The sequence below is a fragment of the Arachis ipaensis genome, chromosome B03, assembly GCF_000816755.2.
Source record: "Arachis ipaensis cultivar K30076 chromosome B03, Araip1.1, whole genome shotgun sequence".
NCBI lineage: Eukaryota > Viridiplantae > Streptophyta > Magnoliopsida > Fabales > Fabaceae > Arachis > Arachis ipaensis.
This window is the reverse complement of record NC_029787.2, coordinates 45420802-45443531: the sequence shown is the minus strand read 5'-3', so window position 1 is coordinate 45443531 and position 22730 is coordinate 45420802. Positions and strand designations below refer to the sequence as shown.

General features: G+C 33.8%; 1 protein-coding gene across 3 annotated transcripts; it reads right to left on the bottom strand.

Moving 5' to 3' along the window:
• On the bottom strand, positions 15–15025 carry LOC107630500 (myosin-17). Of its 3 annotated transcripts, none has more exons than XM_016333646.2 (39): positions 14659–15025; positions 13443–13571; positions 12940–13083; positions 12706–12851; positions 12479–12635; positions 12251–12309; positions 11701–11860; positions 11440–11589; positions 11219–11355; positions 10972–11118; positions 9782–9883; positions 9652–9709; positions 9467–9568; positions 9167–9204; positions 8851–8977; positions 8575–8745; positions 7289–7420; positions 7064–7173; positions 6883–6943; positions 6172–6349; positions 5649–5854; positions 5379–5498; positions 5179–5277; positions 4874–5095; positions 4249–4388; positions 3504–3621; positions 3385–3435; positions 3198–3275; positions 2902–3072; positions 2640–2795; positions 2339–2542; positions 1465–1602; positions 1312–1382; positions 1108–1207; positions 974–1030; positions 811–867; positions 640–720; positions 405–487; positions 15–311 (listed from the first exon to the last, which is right to left on the bottom strand). In XM_016333646.2, exons 1-39 carry the CDS (start codon positions 14659–14661, stop codon positions 188–190), a joined length of 4587 nt encoding a protein of 1528 aa, XP_016189132.1. In that variant the 5' UTR covers positions 14662–15025; the 3' UTR covers positions 15–187. The 3 variants fall into 3 exon arrangements, 2 of the variants coding, with proteins under 2 accessions (XP_016189132.1, XP_020974514.1); XM_021118855.1 differs by lacking the exon at positions 14659–15025 and adding an exon at positions 13966–14114; XR_002359341.1 differs by having other exon boundaries at positions 171–311; positions 405–504.

The following is a 22730-nucleotide window of genomic DNA, read 5'->3' as shown; positions in this document are numbered from 1 at the left end:
ATCAACCCCGGCAACAAACCAATAATAGAAGCCAGGGTTGGTGAAATAAATATAATTTACACACAACAATGCTATATATATGTATGCACAAAAGTATCAGCACTCGCAACTTTTGTATAGTGCATTGTAGGACAACAGCCACTAGCTAGAGCACCAGAGGCAATAAGAATAACTGGCTTTTTGTATTTCACTTAGAGCGTGCCAGTAAGAACCCAAATCCCGAGTTATCACGGATCATTGGAGGTGGCTCCACATCTGCTACTTCTATTTGCTGCATTGATTTGGAAATGTCATCCACTGAAAATGGAATGCTGCATCCACGTATTCAATGGTTTGAGATAAAAGTTATTACCAATAATAAGAAGATAGGCAACGAAATGGTAAATTGTTGTTATATGTCATACCTGGAATCATCATCTAATAGGAAAGAACTGCTGACAGCATTGTTGGTGTCCTCAGACATGATGGCTCTCATGTTCGTAATAACCTGCATAACAAGGTGAGCTGCTCCGCATTGATATTTATCTCATTTAGTTGCGTTTCTAGTTTCTACTTAAGAATTGGGAAAAAGTTGTGCATTCAGCTAGAAATTAAAATGTTATAAACATGGCAGTCTCACTAAACTCAATCTTAACTTACTTCTGAAGACACACTATGTGTGCCGTATTTGTCGTCCCAGTACATAGTACTGATTCTGTATAACTGTTGTATACTGAGAACCTGCGAGACCAAAATATCATAAGTAGGAAGAGAATCGAATTGGGGTATATCAATTTACAGGTAGCTATAAATTGGAAAGAGGACACTCACTGGGCAGAGCTCCTTTGTTACTTCATTAAATGTCTTTTTGGGTTTCTGATGCAACACCTGAGATTAAAAATTGAATGGAAGATGAGAAATATTGATTTTTGTTTGTTTGTTTGTTTGTTTGTTTGTTTGAATCTGAATTCAAGATTCCGTAAAACTGACTTACTAGGAATCCGACAGCCTGCCCAATATGTTTCAGTTCCTCCCAGGCTGAGCCAACATACTGTGCATGACAAATTCAGGTTATGATATAAATATGGAATAGAAGGAATGGTCTCAAATGGTTTGATTGGTGCCCACCTCATCAGTGGCCTCAATACACCATCTCTCTAATTCACCCAATCCTGCCTTTACATACTCTCCATTGCTGAATGAACAACACTCACGACGCAACAAAAGACTGGCAGTGATCAAATTAAATACATCAAAATGTTAGCATTCTTGTTGCAGCAATTTGACATGTAATATGAAGATACACATACATATACAGTGGAGGGAGCTTACCTGTTGAATAATTGAACATTAATGAAAGAGAATATCTGAGTGAACACCTTACGGACCAAGAAAGGGGGCACCTATAAAGCCAAAACTTGATTAATTAAGATTTTACTCGGGCAATGAAACTGTGTAATTTAATCGTCAAGCTTTAGAACCCACATAATTTTCTTTCATTATCTTTAGAGCATTGTTTAAGCCGTTCACAATACTTTGCCAGTGAGCAATTAAAGCTTGTTGAGCAACTGCATTAGCACGTGCACGTCCTTTCACTAAACTTTGCCGTGAGGTCCTTGGAGCCTACAGTTGTTTTCATCATGATAAAAAGATAAATAAAAAACCTGGATAAGTTACTCAAATAATTGGAAATATTAGCCACATCTTTCACTACTTGCATTGCATGCATGTAACTAATACTTTAAGCATTATAAAATAAATTTTCGTTTTCAAGATATGCAAAGAAGTCAGTCTAGGATTGAATTTTCTCTTCTCATGTTTGGATTACCACTAAAAGTCAAATAACATGATATTCAATTGTCCACTTCATTTGATTTCATATTGCTACAAATAGTAACCAGAGAAGATGAAGATGAAGATGAAGATGATGATGATGATGATGATGAAGTATCACCCATATTTGTATGTATATATTTATTCACGTTTCACCCATATTTTTCTAGTAGAATAATAAATAATTAAAAAAAAAAATCAAACTTTCACAGCAGAAGTATCAAAGTTTTAGCATCTGAGTAAATAAACATTTTCAAAGTGGAATAATCAACCATTTCCATGATAAACAATCAGCCACTACTATTTTAGAATATTTATTGGTATTTTGATTATAAATATGAATTTAGCTTGGTTATATTGTTTATGAAGTTTGATTATATATATGTTAAACAAGTATGATCATATTGCTGATTATATGTGTGAATCTAGTTTTGATTATATCGTTAATGAAGTTTGATTATAAATGTAACAATAACTGACTGGTGGTTGTTTTCATGTTTCATATAAATTATTATTAACAATCTACCTGGATGCACAATCCAAGTAACGGCGATATCTCTTTTTTCAGATTGTCTCTTATCATTCCATATACTTTTTCCAGGAAAGCAGTGAGCTGTTGCTTAAACAGAAGTGCTGGATATTTTGCTTCCACTTGCTGCAAATCATCCAATCTGCCAACCCCTCTATTATTTTGAACTGACACGGCACTTTGGGGAGACGCTCTTAGCCCCTGTAATTGTGGAGGAGAAAAGAATAACAAAAAGAGAAAAGACGACAAAATATTCAGGCAAAAGTAGTTCCACAAAGGATATGCCGTTACTTCATACTTGAGACATTCTTCCGAACATAGAAGACGATGCCGTTCTCCGCCGTTGGGGTGTTAAGCTAGCTGCTCCACTTGCTTTGAGAGTGCATTGAAGTAGTGACAACAAAGTAGATGTATTAGACAACCAATATGCTATTATGTTATTATCATCCTGAGCCTTCAATAATGCAGAAGCTACTGTTAGTTAAATATTTCAAGTGTTTCCAGAAATAGATAGAAGTACTTGCAAAGGCACTGCATCATTCAAGAAATGAGCAAGCTACCTCAACAACTGAAGCAATTGATTGAATGATACGGTCAAAGACACTTGTTCGTTCAGCTTCAAATGATCTCCAGTGAAGAAGACATTTATATATAAGACAAGCAGCAACAGGTTTGCCCCTAGAAAATCCCAAATCTTGTGAGATACATTTGATCAACAGCTCCTGGTTTTCCTGAAAAAGAGTCAAATTTTAAGAAGTATGGAGACACAATGGAGAAAAGGACTGAAATTTGCAAAGATAATCTTATATAGATATCACATGTACATATTTTTAGTTGTATCTAGCTAGCCACTCACTTGCTGTTTCTCATTTAGATGTTTTTGTGGTTTTCCCTCAGATTCAGGTTCACGTATATTTGATACAAGAGTCAAATCCTGAAACACATGGAAAACATGTTACAAGTTACCAAAGAAAGAGAGAAGGACAAAAAGGAGAAGGAAAGAAGACAAAGATATATCCATCAAAGCAAACAGTTCATCTCACCGATCCAATTTTTCCACCACCATTTATGGCTTTCCCATTTTCTGGTGTCCTCTGCATATTGTGCACAAAAATATTAAATCTTCATATCGCAAGCAAAATGACATCATTTTGTTTCTTACTTGAATAATTGTTGTCTTTGATCTTGCAGATAGAGATTTTCCAGTTGGAGATGCAGCTAGAGCTTGCTGACGAAGCACTTGATTTTCTGATTCTGCATTCGAGATTTTGTCCTCCAACCTATATCATAGAGTGTGTTTTTGAAGAAAACTTAAATGCATGTATAAGACTACTCCTTGGAGGATTATTGTGAATGGAAAGAGCTAGAAGGGCATAATGCATCCAGACGCATACCAAGAAAGAAGTAGATAAAAGCAAAGATCTACAACAAACAAAATCCTAAACATGCTAGTAATAATTTTTAGAACAGTCACTCTTTGGAAAAATGAGATGCAGTTTGGCCATTGGAATTTCTAGAATTGAGAACTGATAACTATGAAATTGGACAGGGAATAATGATGAACCTTCATGGCACCAAAAATGTATACACCCCTAAAAGGCCAAAAGTAAATGGAAAGATGACTTCCCCTTTCTCTTATACTTTCTTAACTCCAGAGGCCAATGAATGATATTATCATGGAAGAAATGTGATGACATATGAAACCAGGCGCCAAGATGCTTATCTTGACCCAGCTAGACAATGGAAATCCATCTCCGAATTTTCAATGCAATTTATGGAAAGTATAGAATGGGAACTTTACACAACCAAATGGGCTTTTCTTCTCAGGAAGAAGTGTAAGCTGCAAGTAATTAGTAAAGAAGCAATAGTAACTATATAGAACTTTACACCTAAAGAATTTTACTAACCTTTGAATCATTTCTTGGAGTTGAACCACCTTGCCCTGGTAATCATCAACTTTCTTAACCAGCTCGACGTTTCTAGCTTCAGCTTCAGACTGAGCCTTTCTTGCCTCTTCTTTATCCTTCCTCTCCAATAGCAGTGATTCCTGTATGAAACGTGAAGAGATTAGATCAGGACACTGAATACATTCCCAGTCATTTCTGGCCAATATAATAAATTTTAAGGTTCCTAATATAAATCAGTGATAACAGCTTCTGTCCCTTTTCTCTAGCTCAAGAGTTTAAATCCATCGCATCCAAGCAAATAGAAACTAAGTGTAACAATAGAAGCTAGATGATTCCAATTTTAGTTGAATTCACCCATGGCAGGATGAACCATCTGACTATAATCAATAAATTTGGTGGGAGGTGAATGAGATCAAGGAATTCAGGAAAAACAAGACGATCAATCAGAAAAAGAAGTTAGCAGCATGGAGGAAAAGCAATTAACAATTGATAGATTGCTGGCTTTCTTAAAGAAAGCATCCATTTTCCTTTAAAAAAAGAAACTCATGAGGAACATTCTGGACACTCATGACAAGTAAAATGATAAGTATATAAAGTGTTAATTGCATAATCAAAGATTGGTTACCTTCAACTTACTGACTTCAGCTATCAAGGAATTCATCTTCAGAGTATCTTGAATTATAACAGGAGTCTCCTTAATAACTGGAGGCACTTCTTCAATGGCTTTCCGAGCTGCCTCACGCTCTTTGAGGACCATGGCATTTGCTTCTTCTACTTGAATTTGCATTGAACGCACAGCATCTTTTAACTTGGCAATGTCTTGTGCTTTTTCCTCCTCCAAATCAGTCTGTTATCAAATAAAACAAGATTGGCACGTTCTTATGGGTGACAAAAATCACAATTTCATATTATATCATATAATGTGGTTACCCTTAATCGCTTCTCAATTTGTAAACGCCATGTGAGTTCTTCAACACGCTTTTCTAGTTTGTTCTTTGCATCTTGAAGGGCCCCTGTTTCTCTTGCAGCCTAAATGAAGTTATGTAAATTGTTATTCACCACAGTAACATCTTGTAAAACAATGTATAGGACTAATCAACCACCATAAAAAACAAGAGCACAATTCAAACCATTTTAAGCTTTCTAAGTTCCCTCCTAGCAACCCTTCTTCTCCAACCACATTGGGTAACAATTGCTGCCTTTTGCAGTCCTTTATAGTAAGAATGTGCAATATGCCCTCTTAAATGAGCCTGAAGAGATTTTTCATCACCAGAAAAAAAAAAGGAAAAAAATGAAATGAGACTGAAGAGATATCGCAAGAGACCACTAAGGCAAGGACAAATAAAAAAGTTGCATGATAATTTTAGTCAATAAACAATGCGAAAGGTCAGCAAGAACACCTGGATAAGAATAGCAGCCTTAGTTTGCTTCCGAAATCTAAACTCCTTGCGAGCCTTCATAGCCCTTAAACCTGTCTGCAATGTGATTGCGGATGATCGGGCTGTTATGTAAGATTTCCTGGCAAGGAATCCTTTAAAGTTCTTCTCTATTTTCAAAGCTGCTGCGTTGCGACGCAACTGCTCATATAGCTTCCGAGACAATATACCTATTTGTTATTGAAAATAACCATGAGAATATATTGAAATAGAAGTATATTCATAATATTCATATAGATAAACCCATAGGTTGAAAGGAATATGCTTTAGGGAGAAAACCCAAATATTCAAATGCAGGATAACTTCTTGAAAGCCCAAAGAGAATATTCATGATGATTTGATGAAAGATGAAATATGAAATGTAGGTTCACCGAGTAAGAAAGAAGAATCAATTTTAAGAATAAAGGATTAAAGAACCTAACGACACTAAACACATTTACATAATTCACAACATTAATATTGTACATGCATGACAACTCAATGATACCTCGCAAATTAGATTGCAAACAAACTGCAGCTTGACGCAATTCAAAGAATTCCTTCCGTGCAACATGAGTTCTTATTTGTCTCTGAATGATTCTGGCTGCATTTCCAAGAACTTCTGCTCTTCTTGCATCCAACTCGGCCATTTGACCAGCTCTCAGGAAAACCTTGGTCTTGCCTATCTGTCAGACCACAGTAACTCTTGCGTGATTTTGGAGTTTACAAATCCATTTGCCTATATAAACTTCCTTGTGTTCACTAACTTACCAGATACAAAAATTAATCTTCAAGAAATAAGGATAACAAAAAAAAAAAAAATTCAAATAGAAATTCAAGTGCCATAAGAATAAAGTGAGAAATTATGGAGAAATATCCGAACCAAAACTTTCAATGAAGTAGATGACATAAGAACTGTTCTATCATGCAATTAACTTTATACATCTCTATCCAACCATCAATCCTGGACAAGTATACAACATGATATAGTGAAAAGTTATTCCAACAGGTTCCATAAGAATATCAAAACATTTGGGCACTCCAGATGCTGCAATATCATACCCATGCTCTGTTATCCAGAAAAGTTTTCCTGGGAACCCAAACTACCATGTATTGGTTATAGATCAATTCAATGATCGACATATATGTGAATATTATCATTTATTTAGCATAGTATAGCTTGGCTAAGAAACTCATTTTTCAAGTAGTAGTTAATTACCTGATAACCTTTCATACCCATTTTATCAAGGATCCTTTGACATGCAACCTTGTCATCAAAGCTGAAAAAGAAAAATTAGAAACAGAAAAATAAGACAAGTTTCTTGAAATACAATGTAGAAACCCATTTGCCAATTTGGAGATAGAAAAAAAAAAGAGAGAAACTAGGAGGTTTAATTTACTTTCCATCTAGAACTTCAGGGGCAAGAACACCAAATCGATTAAGAAACTCATAAAAGGTCCGTCTAGTAGGATATCCTGCACAGCTGATTCTAATAGCCTCGAGGACACCCTAAAGCAAATAACAAATAAACAATCACCAACTGTAAATGGCTGCCATTGAAGTTTCTCCTTGCATGTTAATTAAAAGGAAAGCTAATATTGACAAATATACACCATATACTCACACCACAGCGTAATTGTTGAATAATGTTCAGATTTTCAAAAATAGCAGGCTTGAGGACATTGTTTGGCTTCACACATCTGATATAGTGAGGTTCGGTTGAACTTAGGGTTTCCATCAATGACTGAAGTTGTAGCTGCACTTTTCAGAAACATGTGTCACTTGTCACAGAACATAAGAGCAAAATTTTCCAGATACTTACAACAGGGATGTCAAGGATTTTATTATCATGATTCAGATGAGGTTAACAATGGAATGCACACCTACCCTACATCATCATGGTTACTTTCTTTAATGAGGGAAACCAGAACTTTAAAAATAAAAATAAAAATACAGAGTTGACGGCATGTAGAATCAAAGTTTGATCTCAGTACGTGCTAATGAAACTTCAGACAACCAACAGAAATAAAATCCACCATCTAAGTTACAATCATGAATATCTTGGACTGGTAGTTAATATTGGAATATGATCTCTCAGTTCTCTGTCAGAATTGCAGTTATAGAAACTGAGTTGACTTAAAAGATTAAACTGTTAGGACTGCAATGACATGTTTATTTCATGATCATTGTTATAATAAGGAAGGGCCAACTGCATCTATGGAGGTCATGTGAAAATTAAATTAATACATTTTGCCAACATAAAAGCAAAAGATTGATAGTAAAATGCAATATTTGCTCAAGTTTCAAGTATTTGCTTAAAATCAAGCCAACGTACATACTTTAGGATATAGTTTTTTATTATGGCATCACTCCTGGTGTTTTACATAAATAACTTAGTGCATCTAGTCAAAGAGATTAAAATCCCCTTCATTGAGATGTTCTAGTGTCAACAATACTTGTGCTCATTTTAAGAAGATATCTTCTAATCCTTCTTTCTATGTTTTTCAACTAACTACGTAAGTTTTAATCTATTCTAGATGAACATGGCCGTGACACTGAACATAAGATCCCTATCTATTTATTCTTTCACCCTAATGCAAGGGAATCATAGTTCATATTTGATAAGTGTCTCAGGATAGAAATTACGAAGACAAGAAACAGAGACAAGAAAAAAAATCGAGTCTCCGTCCTTGTCTCTCTATTCCTAGTCTTTGGGTGAATGAAAAATTGGGCAAACATTGTCTCATGACAAACACATTTTGCTTATTTCTCTATCTGTGTCCTTCTACAACAATTACCAAATGTGGGAATAGAGTTTCTCCAAAAGTAAGCGGCAAATGCTGAAATAAGTTAAACTTTACTTGCTTCAAGAAAGATCTCAAAAAAAGGAAGTAACAAGTAAAACAATACCTTAAAGCGAGACCCAATTGAGGAGAACTTGGATGATTTTGAAGACTCCTGTGAAGAAGGGGGGAATAGACCTGCCACAAATGAGCATCTTGAGGCTGTCAGCAGATCCTGATGTTCTGCAACCACATAATCCTTGTTTTTGTCAAGAAACATATCAGCCAGATATGTCACCTGGAAAATAAAAATAGAAGTAAAAAATTTGGAGAAAAAATGTTGAACCAAAAGTTACAACTACATGTCACAAAGTTTATCAAGAAAAAGGACAAGCTTACATACCTCTCCTGCATAATGAGATATGGTAAAACTAGTCCTTGAAAGTTTTGGTTTGATAAAACGCTTGTTTTTGTTGAATGTCTGGTACAACTTCTGAGCAAATGTTTCATGTGTGGACTTAGGGAACATACTGTGTCAAAGCCAAACTGATATGAGTCCAACAAAACTACAATGTCCAGGCAATACCTGATGCATGTTCCCTACATATCCTAGTGACAACAAATTGGGAATAGCACTAAAGTATAAAACTAAGATACTAAATGAAGTGAGTACAGAAAGTATATTTAGAAAACCAAAGATATTACTATCAGCCACATACCAGGCCTCATCGAGGAGTGCAATTATTCCTCCAGGTTTCTGCAAAGATTAAAAAACGCAAGCATCATTGCATGAACTTCCTGTGAGGGAGTAACACAGATGGTATTTACGTGAAGTATGCCATTGAGGAAAAATTACAGAAACACTTATGTAATATTTGATATGCCATGAATTTACAATATATTTTTTTTTCAAAAAAATACATTATTACTATATGTTAACTGGTAATAAACAAACTACATACTTCAAACAGTATAAAAGAAAATAACAGTGCAGTAAGCAGTGGTAAAATGTAAAATACCTTCTCAATTAGATCCAAAACATCTTGGTTGTCAACAAACTCTATGTAGCTCCAGTCAATCTCTTCCTTGCTGTATTCTTCTTGTTCCATTTTAAAGACATGCTGCAACATTAAGTCAGGGGGAGATATATCGAGAGAAGGAATGAATTGCATTGCATAACATAATAGGTTTGAGAATGCCAAACCTGATTAAAATGTTGTTGCAGCTTTTCATTAGTAAAATTGATACAGAACTGCTCAAAACTTCAAGGGAACAAACTTATCAGATGCAAGACCATATACAAACAATATACGCCCAGATGAAAGCTAGCTTACCTATTGAACTTAAAACTTTCAAACCCATAGATATCAAGAACTCCAATGATAGACTTTGAAATTGGATCTTGCCCAATTGAATTATTAATCTTCTCCACAAGCCTAAAAACAACAGTGAGAAGTCAAATAAGAATCTAGAAGTGAAATTTAGAGAAGCCATTGATTTTTTTTGTTTAATAAAATACAAAGATAGTATTGATCCATTCACATAACCTTATGTTCCTCATGAACAACCAATAACAAAAAAGTTCAATGAGCTATTGCGAGTTTATTCCAACAATTAGAAAAATTATTTCATTCTTTTACGTTACACTTGTATCTAATCAGCCATATTCATAATAGATAAACAAATTTAAAATGAGAGTGCATTCGGATAAAGAATTTAAAGGAGGGAATGTATTTATTAAGAGTATTTTAAATCCTTTAACAGGATATCATTTGTTTAGATGTTGATAAAAAGAATTTTACAAATCCCAAGCATTTTTATGAGGTATTTTGCTTAGTTCAAAACAAAGAACTTAAGGCACCCTCATAAGAGAGGGAATTCTCAAAATTTTTATTTTGTTTATCTTCTCTTCCTTTAAAATTTGATTGGTTGTAAGAAGGAGATAATTGTTCTGAAACTTGCCACATGTATATCCCATTTCACATTTTCTTGTTGCACATACAAACAAGATATTTTAAAAGGGTGATTCTAGTATGTCTATGCTATAATGGCTATAATGTTTCAAAAAGTGTTGCTAAAATTAAAGTAACATTTGTTATTATTTAGCAGCACTTTTTAAAAAGTGTTGCTAAAAAAAAAGTGTTACCAAAATGGAAAAAAAATGTGACTTTAATTTTTTAAAATACTTGCATAGTCACTATAGCCATCATAAACATATGCATACTAGAATTCACCATTTTAAAATTGCATGTAATTGAATTATGACAATTTAACTACATAATATTTTAAATTCTTCAAAATTTTAAATACTCTATTCAAACACATTCAGGAAAATTTAGTCCTTATGCAAGAAAAGAACTGTTTAATGACTGTAAAATGTAATGACTTGAGTTATAGCTAATTGTAGTAGTTCTCTTACATTAAATAATTAAAAAAAATTCCCTATTTCTTGCACACAGAGACTGGATCTATATGAGACTACATTGCACACAGACAAATAGAAACAGTCTTCACAGTTCATTACCAATCAAACAAACGAGAATAAATGGTTTTAGCTAATGCATCCCTGCTACCAACAGCTGCAACAGGATCCAGGGTTCTCGTAATGACTTCCTCGGGTGTTATCATGACACGCTTGATCAGTGCATCCTCCAAGCTCTTAGCATCACACCTACAATAATTATATATGTTAAACTGTCCAGAATATATCAATGAGTCCACAGTACATAAATGAATATAAAATTCACAAAATTAGTATATTGGAGGCGTACTGGAGAAGTTCGGCAGTTGTAATAAGATGGAACCTAGACTTCTCATCTTTGATGACAGACGAATCAATCTCCTCTCCTTTTGAAAATTCAACATTTCCAAGGTGCAGTATTGCTGCAACAACCCTAAAAATTGCCTCCTGAAACATATAGCTAACATCAATAAATCAACCTCCAATGGAAATTTTTCATTGCATTAACAAAAATGGTTCAAGAGGACTAACTTGCTCTTCCTCACTGATTCCAACAACATCCATTGCCCTACGAGTTGCAATATACTCATTGGTATCATCAACTCCATCCAGTTCATAGCATTTGGATTGATTTAAGTAATGGAATGAACTAGGATTTCCCAACTTATACTTCTCTTTTACCTACAAAAAAAGAGTTAAATCACTAAATAGGACTCCTAAAAAGATATGATCCAATCACTGGGGAAAACGCAAAAGGGTGCATGTTTCAACATCAAGCAAGAGGATTTTAACCTCAGTTGGAGCTGCACAAAGAAGATAAAAGCAATGGTAGTTTCTCTCAGGATCTGAGATTTGACAAACACGGGACCTTTCGAGCAAGTAAGTTCTTATAGCTGCACCAGATATCCTTCCCTTGTTGTCAAATTGGATCTCAACAAATTTACCAAAACGACTGCATGTCAATATCAGGGCTGTTATATAGAATATGATTTATGAACAAGAAAAAATATATAATCCACTTTTACTTATATTATTATATTTCACATGGTTTCCAAACAGGGCAAGGTAAGGATGCCTATTTCACCCACATAATAGGTCAAAACCTTCCCTGCACACAGCACATTGTGGGAGCTAAAGCATGAGGCTGCCTGCCCTATGCAACTGTATAGTATTGTGCAACATAATACTAACAAGCAGAACCCTAAATTCTAATATAAACTACTGATGAACTTATCCGAACCATCTTATTCGCCTACCATTAGTGACCATGGTTTGAACAGAGTAAAAAATTATGAAAAATATACTTTATTTGAAAATACCACAGAGTGTTAAATAGTCTCACCTTGAATTATTGTTCCTAACTGTTTTTGCATTGCCAAATGCTTCAAGAACTGGATTAGACTGCCAGTAAACAAAATACAGAAACAAAAGTAATGAAACAGTTTCCATGCTTACAAGAATCCCTATATAATTAATAAAGTTTGCAAGAAGGAAATATTAATTCAGGTTGAACATCCTGAGAGACATGCAAAAGATGGAATATCAGAGAAAAATTGAGGCTTCATCATACTTCTAGAACTTGTTGTTCAACTGTACGCCCTTCTACTCCAGAACGGCCCCCAAGGTAAGCAAGATATCGCATAAGCATCTTTGTTGTCTCTGTCTTACCAGCGCCACTCTCACCACTAACCAGGATTGAGTTACTTTTTCCTTCATTGATCATCGCCCTAACAAATTTAAACATGAAATAAGTAAACCATGTAACAGAAAGCCAATGACACAAGCATCTTTAGTTACCTGTATGCAACTTCTGCAACTGCAAAAACATGGGGACTCAACTCTCCAAATGTAGCACCTTTATATTGTTCCATCATATGTGTATCATATAGATGCGGTAACCTTTGAAATGGGTTCACCGCAATCAAGATATTGCCAGTATAAGTCTACAACAATGTTAGAGGAGAAGCAGGTTGGTTGGTTATACAAACTATTTCAGCACTAAACAGAATAATGGAAATATGTGTATCTTACATAGATTTCATTGAGTTCGTATCTGGTTGCCAAGTTATGTAGAACTCCTGGCTCATGCAAGTATGAGAGTTTTGTCATGTCATCTACACCTCCAGGAGGAGCTTCATTATCCTTGGGAAAAACCTTGGAGATAGTTTTGACAGCCTGAAACCAGATTTTCGGCATTTTAAATTATCATTGAAAGCCGTATGCTGATTTCTCTATTTACAGGGTTAAACAACAAAAACATAGTCATATTAATTATATACGGATAAGTTAGGATTTCTGTAACTAAAGAAATAAAGTAAATAGCCAAGGCACAATTGATTAGATGATATAGCAAATGAGACATTTAAGCAATTCAAGAAAGCCCTTGCCTAAAACACAAATCCTGAAAGTGATCTAACCCAGCCAGATTAGTACTGAATATAAAGATACAATAACATAAAAACAGTATATAAAATTATAAAGTAAAAAATCTGCTGGACAATTTTCACACACCGAGTATAGGTGATTTGACTAACCGTTTTCCCATTTGTCAAGCGAACATGCACTTCTTCGCCACTGATCTTAGAAACTTCTCCATCAATCCATGCTTCTGTGGGATCTTCAACCCAGACATGAGACCCTACAATGATGTTCACTGATGCAGACTGCAACAGCAAACACATTAGACACTGCAAGCGGATATATAAATCAAGAGAACCAGTGCTGCCATTCCACAGCATCAACCAGTAGAAACATACTAATTTCAAAAGAATTAGATACAAGCTATAAATTAGATATTGAAAAATTTAAAACATTATATAATAATATAATATTATTTCCTGTTAAGCTTAATATTCCTAGAAGACCTACATAAATTTGTATGGATTAAGTAGTTGTCTAATCCTGGGCACTGGGGGGCAAGGATGATAAAATCCAATATTGCCCTCTGAGTCCTAGATAACCTTGATATTTCATAAGTGATTAGGATTTCATTCTAACATGAACTAGCTTTTAAAATTTAGTCTGACTGGAATATAAGATATAAAATTTATTGCCCACCTTTATGGCTTTATACGTGTAACTTTCAGGAAAATTGAAACTGCATCTTGATCATCAAATTATATCCATATCACACATGAAACACTAGTTCATTTCAAATGGTTACTTCTTGTTGGTGAAATTGTTAATATAACTTGTTTACTCTAAGTTTTAGTTTCCCTCCAACGCCAACGACTTCATTTGGATTAGTAGGATTAGGTGGAAAAGTCTAAGCTCAGGTTTCGAACTCTCAATTCTATTTCGAATTACTAATCTTTCTAACAATACTCAACTATATACAAAAAGTACCATCTCTCATATCTATATGTATTCACCAGTCACTACAATCTAACATCGCACACGATCATCGATCACTTAGCAATGCAAATATATCCAATTATCCAGTATCACAATTTTCCTTCATTTCTTCAATTAAAAATAAAGTTCAAAAATTCGCCGGAAACACGCGAATGTCGAAGCATCTAGTTATGAAACAGAATCACACACACATCCCAAGCTCACACATATAATAATAATAATAATAATAATAATAATAATAATAATAATAATAATAATAATAATAAAAAGAACAGTTCAAAATTAAATATAATCTGCGGGTCCAAGATTTTCAACGCCGCAGCTCCAATAGTCAAAGCAAATTCAACAACCAATCAAAATATTCGGCACGTGATCAGAAGAAAAAAGACGAGTTACCATGGCGATAAACGCGGAGCGATCTTCCGAGTCAACTCATCCGAGGCCGAACCGAATCCAGCTGAGAAACGGAACTCGGCGAGTCAGATCGGAGAAGTGAAGGGAATCGAATTGAGAGAGAAGGAGAAGAAGGTGAAAATTTTGAAGCGGTGGAACTAGACGATAACAATAACGAGTAAATAATAATATAATTAATAATTAATCAGAGGGATATAAACCAAGGTTATAGAAAGAGAAAGGGTATCAGAGAGAGTCTAGTTTTTATGTCAGTTTTTTAATTCGGTCATAATTTGGTCACTGGAACACACTCGCAAAAGTTTCAAGACTTCAAGCTTCTGCAGCCTCTGTTTTGTTGCTGCCGCTGCGTCTTTCTCCTTTGCTATCTTTATAATTTTTTAATTTTAAATCATTAGTTATTTAATTATTTTATTTTGAAAACAAAAAAATTACTTGCGTCGAAAATCAATTTGTTGTGATTGTGAGATGGCATGGGCTGGGCATTTAATGACATGCAAAATGAAAATACACAAAATAATAAACAGCGAAATTGTGGTTGTCTTGTTTTATAGTGGTTGATTTTTTTACATTTGAGATGTTGATTAATTTAAATATTTATTTATTAAGGAATAATGAGTAGCCAGTAAATTATAACTTAAATGGTATAATCTTTCTATATTCAATTAAAAAATTGTGAGTTTGAATTTTTTATTTTTGATAAAAAAAAAAATAGTGAGTTAGTGATGTATTCATTTATAGGAAGAGGGAAAAAATGTATTTTATAATATAAGTATTTGAAGTCACAATTTTGTAACTCTGACAAGAAAAAGGTCTCAGTCTTGGTCTTAGAGAACGAAAAAGTACGACAAAACCATGTCATAACTCACTAACACAAGGTTTACAAAGACACGTAGCAAACCAGCAGCTCATCGTGAAATTGTAACGTAATTTCAAATTGTGCACAGATTACATCACATGAATTAAGAAAAGGAGGTCAAAATTGAGGCTAATTTTTTTATATTGAAATATTATCGGTAATTTTCGTTAATTTTATTATGTTTTAGTATAATTTATAATATGGAAAATATATAGTGTTATTTGAGAGAGGGTGAAATTAGTTAGGATGATGAGTAAGCCGTATTAGTAGAATTAGTTAGTTTAGTGATGCTAATATGGCACACTTAGGTAGCGTTTGTTTTGAGGTACTGAGACAGAAATTGAGAGACTGAGATTCAGTATCGTATTTGTTAGTTCAGAGACTGGTACTAAAATTTCTGTCTCTGTCTCTAAAATTTCAGTATTTCAGTACCTCCAAAAAGTAGGGACACAGGGGACTGAAATTTTTAGAGATGGAGACTGAAACTTTAATAACATTTTATACCTAAAATACTTTCATTTCAATTAATTAATTCCAATTTTACCCTTTGTGCAAATTAAATTAGAGTTTCATTCTTGTTTCAATTCCTGTCTCCCATTTTGCACCAAACAGAATACTGAGATTTATTTCAATCCCTGTCTCTTAGTCTCTGTCTCTCAGTCTCAGTCTTTCCGTCTCTGTCTTTCCACCAAACGCTACCTTAGTTATGAGGTTGTTATGCAGTAGCTAAGTTGTATTTATAGTTAAGCTTGTAATTGTATTAGAATGTTAATGTGATTTTATTTTCAGAATGAAAAAGAAAGTTGGTAGCTCTTTGATCATAATTCTTTAGCGTGAAACTCTTCTAATTTTTTTTTCTTGAACCCTTCACCACTTCAATATGGTGCGGTGAAAAGTACCAAAACCAACCATAAATGATTATAACACTAATAAATTTGACCATAAAAGAATTAAAACTAACTTATAACCATGAAAGATTGGTTTTAGTAGATAAAAATATTTAAACTCTAAAAAACTATTAAAATTTCTAAATTACCTTTCTAACCTAACCTAATCACTCCCAAACTCTAACCACATCTCATTCCTAATTTTCAATACTCGTCTCCACCACCTCCAATCTCCTAATTCCTTTTCCAAATTCTCTCTTCTCTCATCCATTCCACTCCTTCTTGCATAAACCACTTCTATTTATAAAAAAGAAAAAGAAGAAAGCATAAATAATTTCTTAAAATTATGATCATATTTGTTTATTGGAATTCATCTCTTATAAGTTATAATTACAAGTTAATTTTAATTTTTTTATAGTCAGAATTATCAGTGTTATAATTTTTCATCTAATTATGCCATTGTTCATGCATCACAAAATTTTTAACCTCTTCTCTTTATAGGGAGTGTCGCTAGGATTACAAAATTTGTACTAATTCTCAACTAAACTTAGGGATAAAAATTCGGATAGACCCAAACTAACGGGTGGGTATTTTCAACAGTTGACTAGGTATGAGATGTATTTAGGTAAAACCTATTTATTTTTGTTTAGGTATAGAGTGGTATAGATAATGGTCGCCCATCCCATTACCCACCCTGCCCCGCCTCGTATGTGTATATGTGTGTATTATTTATGAGTAAGATTTACTTATTTCTGTATACTATATGTAGTTGTGAATAATTTAATATTATCTTTATACTTAATTACGCTTATAAAGTATTTAATCATGTTTGGAACAGATTAGTTCAGTTTAATTTGTTTAATTTTATGTTATCAATTTTTCTAAAAAAAATTATAAATCAATTAGGTTCCAAGGTGGGACAGAATGAAGCGGGTACAAGGTAGATATACACTCGTAAGTTTATTTATGGAGCGAAAATTAAAATACTCATAAATAATAAAATAAAAAAATAAGACAACACATAAATATTTAAGACGAGTATAGTTACTTAAATATTTGTTTCACTCCATCCCCCACCCCAAATAAAAACATATATTTTCTATTATATGCTCATTTGGGTATGAGTTTGTGATACACTATTGCAATTTGAATTCAACAAAAATTGTCCCAAACCACAACTTGGTTACGAAAATGGCTCCCTTTGGTATAAAATAAATAAATAAATAAATAAATAACATCTCATTAGCAACCCCGTAATGCGAAGTGTTATATAACTTGTCAACACAATTGATATTGCGAAATGGTATTTATAGCATAAATATGCAACTTTTTCTATTTTTGTAAATGTTTAAAAGCATTTATTTATTTAAATAAAAAGCCCATATATCCCACAGAAATTTTACATAATTATTTTATTTTCACTCTATTTTTGCGTAGTAAGTCTGACAGTAGGTATAACTCGTCCTATTTAGAGAATAAGCTCTCTTTCGCCTAAAGTGAAAGAGGTATACATCGACTTTGAGAGAAACAGCGGTGGTGTGCACTTACAAAGTTATTCTAATGCTCAAATAAGTATGAGTAAGAGATGAGTGTAGTGTTATTCAGAGTAAATAGCATACCTCTCTTTGTTTTGAACGACTGTTTATATAGAGTGAATTAGGTTTAAGTTGTATCATGGTGCGGTTAATTTATTTGACCAAATCTTTTAGTCACTTAGTGTAGTGCAAAGGTTACTTGTAACAACCTCCTCTTTCGGTAGAATTCTGTTTCTTAGTTCTTATCTAATCTTTTTCTATCATAATAATAAACACGTTTCTTATCAAAATAATTGATTTGTAGGGATGGTATAACCGTGTTCTATCTAACGAATCATAACCCCAACCTTGACCTAGGAGAGCATTTCTATGGAGCAGGTTGAGATTTCATGAAATATCCCGACCTATAAATCGGTTATTTAATAGAATGATACATCCCTAAGGTCAATTTGTCTCAATAGAAATACAATGATAGAATTTTTTGGAAGTAAGAGATAATTGTAGAAAATAAGTTATATTTGAAATTAACAAGAAATAAAAAGATAACCGTAATTATTACTTGTAGTTACCTGTTATAGTTACCAAGGCCGATTACTTTTCCTATGTTAGTGGGGAATAGATCAATGGTGTGATAGCATCTGTAGGTGAAACAGTGATCATCGTGATCGTTGATTTCAGGGGTTGTATGTTTTGCTGGGCTGGAGTGGATTTTGGGTTTATTATCCTCCAATTTTCCAACGCTTAGGACTCTTAGGTTTTGGAGATTTCAGAAAATATGAATAGGAAAGATTAGTGGAGTTCATAACCTTCTGTTTTGCTTTATCTTCTTCTTCTCTATTTTTTGTTTAGTAACTGTTATAATGGGAAAGAAAAAAGGAAAGGGTAAGGACGATAAAGTGGTAGACAAGGAGTTTGTTTCCAATAGTGGTGATTCTTACTCGTGGGTAGGTTTGTCTGTGAGGGATTATGTGTCTTGGTTTAATGATAAGAAAATTTTCAGACGACTAGGTAGTTATAAGTGGGTTAGAAGAGGTGAAGATATCAAAGTTAAATTATTTTCATGTAATGTATCTAATAGAGTATATCATAGGAATGAGGGTTATGAGTTTTTTTATGCGTATACCTGCTTGTTTGTGGAACTAGGGGTGAAGTCTCCTTTCGAGGGGGTTTTGAAATTATGATAGAACATTTGGAGGTGGAGCCCTCTTTAGAGCTGTTTTTTGCTCTTTTCTAGGCTAAGGGTGTGAAAGAGGGGTATGGGTAAATTTTGCTAGTACTCTTAATAAGACAATTTTTAGTTTGTATAAGTCATCATTCAAGGGGTTTAAAGTTATGTATGTGAAAGTAAAGTCACTGAAAGAAGAATTTTTGTTCTATATAGATAAGTATTTATTAAAAAAAATTTATTTATTAGTTCCTAACTCCTCAAAAAATCATAGGCATGGAGAAGATGATGTATAAAGATGAAGTGATTGCAGAATTTCTAGTGAATAATGTAACATCTTCTAGGTTATTATATGTTATCGAATTGCTAGAGTGGGATACGGATGGGGGATGTTGTGACCAACTATATAGATAATTAGTGTGAAAAATGATATTGCTTCGAACGCTTTGAGTATTTGAAATTGAATAAATGTTGCGTTATGTTATGAATGGAAAAAAGTGCCGAAAGTCACTGCCAGCAATCTTTGTGCATTCTAGATCAAAGAATGTGGAGAGAGAAGAATCTACTAAAAATGTGAAGGTAGAGGGATGGGCTGAAGTTGATCAGCCTATAGCTCAAAAGAAAAATATTGCTTGAAAAGAAAAAAGTGGAGATTGATATTCATAAGGATAAAATTGTGGATCTAGCTTATTCTAAAATTACAGAAAAAGAGGTCAGTTTTGTAGAAATGAAAAGATTTACCAAAAATCAAAAGGAACTTCATAGGTATAAAGGATATAATGATCCTTCATCCATTCAGTTTGAGCACTTTTCTTTTATGTTGATGGCTGATGAATATGGACAATGCCCTATTGATGTGAAACTAGTTCATGATATGGGTGATGTTGGTATAGCTCAATACTTGCATGTAAGTATTGTTTATAATGTATTAAGTTGTTTATTATGTTGTAATGAGACTGTAAAGGCAATTGCTTTTTATTTGTAGGTTATGTGAGGTCGGTTGCTGTCTATTGGTTGAACTCAAGAATTGAGACATGCAAAGATATGCTTTTGACAAGGAAAGTAAGGAGCAACTTATGTGGTAGAATTTATAAAAAGAAAACAAAAAACTCTGGATCACTTTGGAGCAGATAGGATTGAAAGATGAGAAAATGAAAGGTTTGAGGGAGAAGATGTTACTATTAGAGAAAAAGTTGAAAAAGATGGATGAAGATAAAGTCAATTTGAAGACAAGAGCGATGGAGTTGACTATAGAAAAGAAGGGTTTGGAGAATGGCAAGAAAAACCATGGATTAGAAATGTTTACCTCTAGATTTGATAGAGCTATGGAGCAGGCGAGGTTTATTGCACTGACTGTGGATTTTGCTGCCATGGACCCATGCAAGATGATCATTAATAGTTAGCTGGTTGATGATGATCAAGATCAAGAAGGTCGGGATGAAAATGTGGTAGTCCCCTAATGTTTGTTCTATATGAAAGAATATATTTTTTGTTTCTGTTTAAATAGATGCTATTGGATGAGTTTTAATTGTAGTATTTTGGTAGACTTATGACCTGAGTTTAACTCGGTCAAATATGGCATGTTTGTTTGTTTGAGAACAATTTTAATATTTGAAGTGATTTGGATGAACATCGTGTTTTGATTGTTAGCATGATGATTGTTTTGTTATTCTAAAATATGTTGCGAAAAAGAGAGTTGTTGTTTCAACTTATAGGTCAGTATGAGTTTCGCCAAATTAGAAAATATATAGAAATAATGATAAGAATAAAAATGTAGAGAAGTAAACGATGATTTTCTTTTGCGAATATCTATAGATAAGTATAGATATTATAAAAGATAAGGTAATTGATGTGTGTTATTCTTGAAATTGCAGGATTGAATAGGTATGATTAGTAGTAATCGATGAGGACCATTTTTAATAAGTCAAATAGGTAGTATTGATTGCCGCTAAGTTGTTTGACTAATTTGGGAGAGTAGGTTATTTTATAGCAATTATCATACGACTGACGTAATATGTTGATTTGAAATTTGGTTGGGGGTAATAGCATATATGATGCCGATAAGCATGGGTTATCCTTTTTCTTATAGGTTGGTTTGTATTTGTAACATTAAAGAGACATGAAGAGGAATAATAATAATAATAATAATAATAATAATAATAATAATAATATAGAGGGATTGAAGGTGTGGAAGGTGTGCCTTGCTAAAACCTCTCCCAGTAAAACCCAATATGAGATAAAATCCAAGTAGTTGAAAAAAGAGTACATCACCGTGTCTCGACTTATGAACTTAGCTGTAATATATCTTTGGGTAAGAGATGCTCCATGTACTAGTTAGAGTATTGCCTTCTAAAGTTTGCAAAACATATACATCTCGTCCGATGATCTTTGGGTGTTTTGTTGTGTTTCCAATCTATAGTTATTCTTTTCCTGGTTCATTTAGTACATCTCCTATATCAGTGTATTTATTTTCATCCTCTACCAGTATCACTTTGGTCGAAGTATCTGTTAGTATAGGTCGATCTTGTATATCTGATTTAGAGTCCAGCTCTAGTTGAAAGTTTTATGGACTGCCTGTTTGGTTGCCTTTGGGGGTTTATCTTGAGGTTCGCATTATAACATTGTCAATTTTTCTTCTGGTCAGCATGGACTGTGACAACTGTGTCATCTGGCGTATAAAATTTGACGCCCAAGTGTACAGTAGAAACAACAGCATCAAATGTATTTAAAGAAGGCCGCCCTAGAATAATATTATATGGGCTTTGACAGTTAACAACTAAGTATTGTATATCTAGGGTTTTACAATTTGGGTATTTACCTAGTGTTGTTTTCAACCATATATGACCATGTATTAAAGAGAATTATCACGTAACTTTATTTTTTGGTATGTGGAGTAGCATGGCACATCCGCATTGCTTCCTAGGTCTAAAAGGACTTTTTTCACCAATAGATATCCTACTTGAAGCGAGATGACTACAGGGTCCTCGAGATTTTTATCCACTACTTTGAAGTCTGAAGGTTTGAATGTTATCTTTGGAATTGTTAATTTGGTGGTTGAGATTAGCTCAGATTTAGTTACTGACATCATGGACCTATATGACCTCTTCTTGGCAGATTTATTTTTGCCTCCACTTGCGAAACCATTAGAAATGCAATTAATAATACCACGGGGTTGATTAGGGTTTTGGTTACCTTATTTCTTATATCTTTATGATTTTTATTTGTGTTTGAGGGTTGGCCGAGTTTTGATGTGTTTCTTCGCTGTTCGTCAATGTATTTGTCCAAAAGGCTTTGACGAGTCAGCTTTGCTATAACGCTGGTCATGGTAGGTTCTAGCCTTGTTTGGAGGTTTGATCAATTTAAAGTGCAGGATGTCATTGATGATGTCTTCCTTTTTGTGTTGAAGGGTGTGTACATGTCGAACTTAGGAGTTAATTTGAATGGCTTCATTTCATCCTTGTTGTTTTGATGTTTGTTTCATTTATCTTCTTCTCGGCTAGGATTTGGTTTCTCTGCTCTCCAGATTTGTCGGAGCTCTTCTATCTTTATTTGATTTGCTACTTTTTCACAGAATTCAGTTAGTATTTTTGGCTTTGTCACTGCTATAGTTT

What these genes read in the sequence shown, in the direction of transcription:
- LOC107630500 (XM_016333646.2), bottom strand. An exon ending in TGCAACAACATTTTAATCAG is followed by an intron (nt 9,569 to 9,651) that starts GTTTGGCATTCT and finishes TTAATGTTGCAG; the next exon opens with CATGTCTTTAAAATGGAACA. An exon ending in AGATAATGAAAGAAAATTAT is followed by an intron (nt 1,383 to 1,464) that starts GTGGGTTCTAAA and finishes TTGGCTTTATAG; the next exon opens with GTGCCCCCTTTCTTGGTCCG.